The following is a 4,907-nucleotide window of genomic DNA, read 5'->3' as shown; positions in this document are numbered from 1 at the left end:
TAAATCTTAATTAGTCCCTTGTTGATTTTTATTTATTTTTTAAAAAGTTTTGAAATCAATATTCACATATCATATAATTCCCTTACTTGAAAATCATTATTATTATTTAGCCAATTTTATTAAAAAATGATTTTTGAGAATAAAGCGTTATAATTAAGATTTAACTTATCGAAACAACATGGACCAAAGACTAAAATTAAATAAACAGATCAAACAAAACGAAAAGTGTATTTTAACCTAAATTCTTTTATAAGTGGTTGTATAGGATATTTTGACAATTAATGTATGATATATATTGTACCATTTATGGTTACACAACTAGCTAGCATCTCTCATATATTATTCTAGTTTCATTGAAAATAATATCTTCATGATAGTCACCTCACATGTTGAATATATTATCTACTTTATAAAATTTAATTTCTTTTTTCCATCTACCAACGTCCATGAATTCTTAGGAACTCCGAATTATATATGCCACTTTAATACAAAATAAATGAAAAAAATTTTAAACTACTTTTAATATAGTAAAATATAGCAAAATTTTATACTATATCAATTATAGACACTATAGACATATACAAATAAACTTCTATTAGTAACAAATATGAAATTTTGTTATATTTTGTAAATATATATTTTAGTTCATTTAATTATATTTGAAAATTTCACGTATGATTTGTATAATGTAGTACAATTTACTTCGTATATATTTTGATAAAATTGAACAAATTTTAAAATGATATTTTAACATTTTAATAACTATTTTATATTAGACTTTATATATATTTTCCTCTCCATGTTCTTTTTCTCCATTGTGACACATGTTCTTTTTGAGTAAACTTTTCTTTAAAAGTACAAATTAAAGGAAGAAAACAAATATTAACCAATAGATAAAAACCCTAGCTTCCATACTAGTTAAGTTAGTGTTCTCTCATGTATTCAAACAAATCTTCATATATAGTTACCATAGTAGTGATCTCAATGCCCAAGTTTAGGAAGAGATACATAGATAAATTGAAATCAGATCTGAGTGGAAGAAATTAGGAGAATATAAAATCATGCATAGTTAAAAACAGTGTTTATAGGCTTTAATTTGCAAAAAAAAAAAAAAAAAAAAAAGGCTACCAAACGTGAGCTTATTTCCTTTTTGGTTTTCTAAAATTAAGTATTAATACTTTTTAAAATTTTAAGTTTGTTGTTTGATACATTTTACGAATGTTTTAAAAATTTGTTTAAAAATTCGAGAGAAATTTTGAAACATAACAAATATATATAGTTCTTAGAAACTTAGCTTTTTTTTGTTTTTGGAACTTTGGTGCTCTTAGCTTACACTTAAGACAAGCATATGCAAATTATTGAGACATAATTTTTAAAAATCAAAAATAAAAAACGAAATAGTGTTACCAAACATAGTCAAAATAAGAAATGATATTTATTACAATGAGAGTGCATGTATAAACGTACTAAATGTACATACAAAAATAATTAGGTTCTCTTTAACCTTGAAAGATTATAAACTATTCATTATTTAACACTATTCTCTATTTAGACACCCACAATCGTTTAAAACCTAAAAAATTCGATATTTGGATTATTATTTGTAGGGTTTCGGTTTCGGGTTTCGGATTTCATATTTAGGGTTTTAGTTATTTAAAAAGGGGAAATATGGATGTGTGTTCCTTAGCCATCCAAATATTTTTTTTGGGTACAATAAAGGGAATTGAGAATTTTCTCTCTCTCTCTCTCTCTCTTTTTTTATAATTCACACACACACATATATATAAGTTGTAGAGAAGAAAGGGAAGAGATAGGGTTTTTGTTAGTGAAATGGGGTCTGTGTAGCAGAATATCACTCATTTAAATTTTTGGTGTTTGTCTTTCTTTAAGTTTTGTTTGTTTCTTTGTCTTTGAAAGGCACGTGAATGTCTCATTTATTAACCCTAGGCCCATTTTCCCCTCTGCCCCTTCCTGCTCTCCCTTTTTCTCTCCTTTTATAAGTATTTTCACCATTATTACATCTCTTGATTCTTCAACCTCTTTTTCTTCTTCTTCTTCTTCTTTCTAACTGATTTTTCTTTGATCATCTTCTTCTCTTCATTATGGCTCCTCCTTATCGGGACTCGTTTCCCTCCGATCACGACGATCTTGATCTTCACTACTCGTCTTCTCATCACCTCTTTTTCCCTATCCTCACCCCTCAGGCTTCTTCTTCTTCTTCCTCCTCTCTTTCTTTCACTGCCCTCGATCATTCCATGATCTCCGACGATCCTCTAGCTCGCTCGATAGAGCTCAAACATGAGGTATGTTTAAATTCTATCACTTGACTGTTTTTCCCTCTAACAGTGTAGTGCAGTTCAGTGAAACAAGACCTTATATGAGAGAACTATATTACAAGAGAAGCAAGTTTAATTAATTGTTGACTAAATTAAACTACCTTGTTATCTTTTTATAATATATAAGAATCAAGTTAAAAGGAAATCTCTGTTTTTATTAGAATGTTTTAAATTTGTTATATGCGGTCGAGATGATCAAAGAAGAAAGTCTCTATTATTTCTCTCTAATAATCTAATCTTTCAGTTTATACGTGGATGTAACTAATAACACTACCTAATTCTCTATGTCGATTGATTTTTGTTGTTTACATTTTTTTTCCATCTCAAACTTGTGTGTTGTAATGATTAATTTAATTGTTTTTTTGGCTTTGATAGGGTGGCGTGATTATGGGTTGTAACAATGATCAAAGTATTGGAAATCATGAAGATCATATGGAAGAAACTGGACTAAGGTTTACAATTTGGAAGCAGATTGATAAGAGAGAAACTTCAAGCTGTTGTGAGAATAATAACAATGATAGTACTCACAATGATTCGGTGAAGTGGTCTTCTTCTTCCTCCTCCTCCAAGATCAAATTCATGATAAATTCTAACCAAACTGAGACGACTCTCACCCGAACAATCGAAAGCGGTCGAAATGTCCAAGATCTCAACAACTCACCGTCACCGTCTTCATTTGAACAAACGAACAAACGAACAAGCACGACGACACTACATGACGGGGGTGCCATAATCAGAACCTGTTCCGATTGTAACACCACAAAAACTCCCCTTTGGAGAAGCGGCCCTAGAGGTCCTAAGGTAATAATTCATGATTAAATTTATTTTAAACACCAATTTTTCTTTTTAATTTTCCATATATGAGATTTATTAATATAATTTTAATTCTTATGTCTGTTTCGTTTAAAAAGAAAAAAAACATATCAAAATTATGACTTAATTTGATTATTGAACGATTAAATTTGAACTTTATCTTTTAATTAGGGTAACATTTGAAAATCATCAATACAAATTTAATTATTAAGTACTTACTATATATATACACACCAAAGTTTAATGATTTTATTATCTCTCCATATTTGTAGAACTTGAAAAAACGAATTCAATCCCAAGTTTAAAGAAAAAATTATAACGATATTTGAATTTAACCCCAAAGTTTACGAGAGAATATAAATTACGAGAGTGAAGTGTGTATATAAAACCTTTTCTGATTGCTCACAAACTTTTTTACTACTAAATCGTACTAGAATTTTAGCTACTTTTTTTCTTGAGCTTTTTAATTAGTACAATATAAATGAAGATCAATTCAAACCATACATTTATTGATTATTGTTCATTTATACTACATATATATATATATATATATATATATGCTTCTATCAAGCTTAATTAAATTAGTTAACACAAGAGTAACACTTCTGTCAAGCTTCAATAACCGAAAAGAAAAGGCAAACTCAACATAATTGTGCCTAAATATTCTTGAAAATATATGCATTTTGTTGTGCAGTCACTTTGCAACGCGTGTGGAATCCGACAGAGAAAAGCAAGACGAGCAATGGCAGAAGCAGCAGCGGCCGCTGCGAACGGTGGGGCTGTAGTTGTAAAGACCAACAAGGTGGTACAACACAAGATAACGACGAAGCCAGCGACGACATTGAAGAGAAAATACAAAGACGAGGTCGTGGTAGTCGGTGGCGACAAGAAGGGCGGAGGAAGAAAGAAACTTTGTTTTGAAGAGATAAAAATGGGGGGAAGATTGAGTGAGATATCTTCATCCTATCAACGAGTTTTCCCACAAGATGAAAGAGAAGCTGCCATTTTGCTCATGACTCTATCTTATGGCCTTCTTCATGGTTAATTAATTAATTTTTAATATTATATATTCTTTTTTATTTTATTGCTCTTTTTCTTTTTCTTTGTGAGTTTGATTTTCTTATTTCTAAATGCTAATGCATTTTGGGGATAAAAAGTTTTCAAATAATTAGAAAAAAAAAAAAAGACCACTGAGGAAAATCATCTTGTATTATTGTACTTATTTATTTTCATCTACATATATATAATTTTAATAATATATATAAAAGTGTGTGTATATATATATACTTTAATTCATTCTATCCTTTTCTTTTTTAGCATAGTTTAATTGATTAATACAATATGTATCTGTTTCTAACATACTCATTAAATCCAACATAATTTTTATTTTGTATGCAAACAATTTTTTTAATATTTTTCTGGAATTTTTTTAAATAACAGATTGCAATAAATAGGAAAGTATTTTTTTTTAATATATGAAAATTTTGTTTTAGGAAATTTAATGTGTAAATTACAAAATAGATTTTATTTAGTGAATGTGGTGATGATAGAGATAAGTTTTTCTGACATTTTTATTTTATCGTTTCTCAATATTTGTTTACCTTTTTAACCTAAAATATTACAGTTTTGTGAAAATTATATAATCATCAAATGACAAAATTGTATGTTCTTTTGCATGAAACCTATTTTTCTTTGAATATAAAACCTATACCAACTATATGCTTATTGTATATTTATATATACTAATGCATGAGCTCT

The 4,907-nt window shown here is 28.3% G+C and overlaps 1 protein-coding gene across 1 annotated transcript; it reads left to right on the top strand.

The window, feature by feature from the left end:
• The first annotated feature begins 2,005 nt into the window (after nt 1-2,005).
• LOC101218275 (putative GATA transcription factor 22) lies at nt 2,006-4,407 on the top strand. The gene is made up of 3 exons (XM_004135770.3): nt 2,006-2,303; nt 2,712-3,137; nt 3,844-4,407. Exons 1-3 carry the CDS (start codon nt 2,103-2,105, stop codon nt 4,192-4,194), a joined length of 978 nt encoding a protein of 325 aa, XP_004135818.1. The 5' UTR covers nt 2,006-2,102; the 3' UTR covers nt 4,195-4,407.
• Nucleotides 4,408-4,907: the final 500 nt, after the last annotated feature.

This window comes from Cucumis sativus, chromosome 1 (genome assembly GCF_000004075.3).
Source record: "Cucumis sativus cultivar 9930 chromosome 1, Cucumber_9930_V3, whole genome shotgun sequence".
Classification (NCBI taxonomy): Eukaryota; Viridiplantae; Streptophyta; class Magnoliopsida; order Cucurbitales; family Cucurbitaceae; genus Cucumis; species Cucumis sativus.
This window is presented reverse-complemented; position numbering and strand designations above follow the sequence as displayed.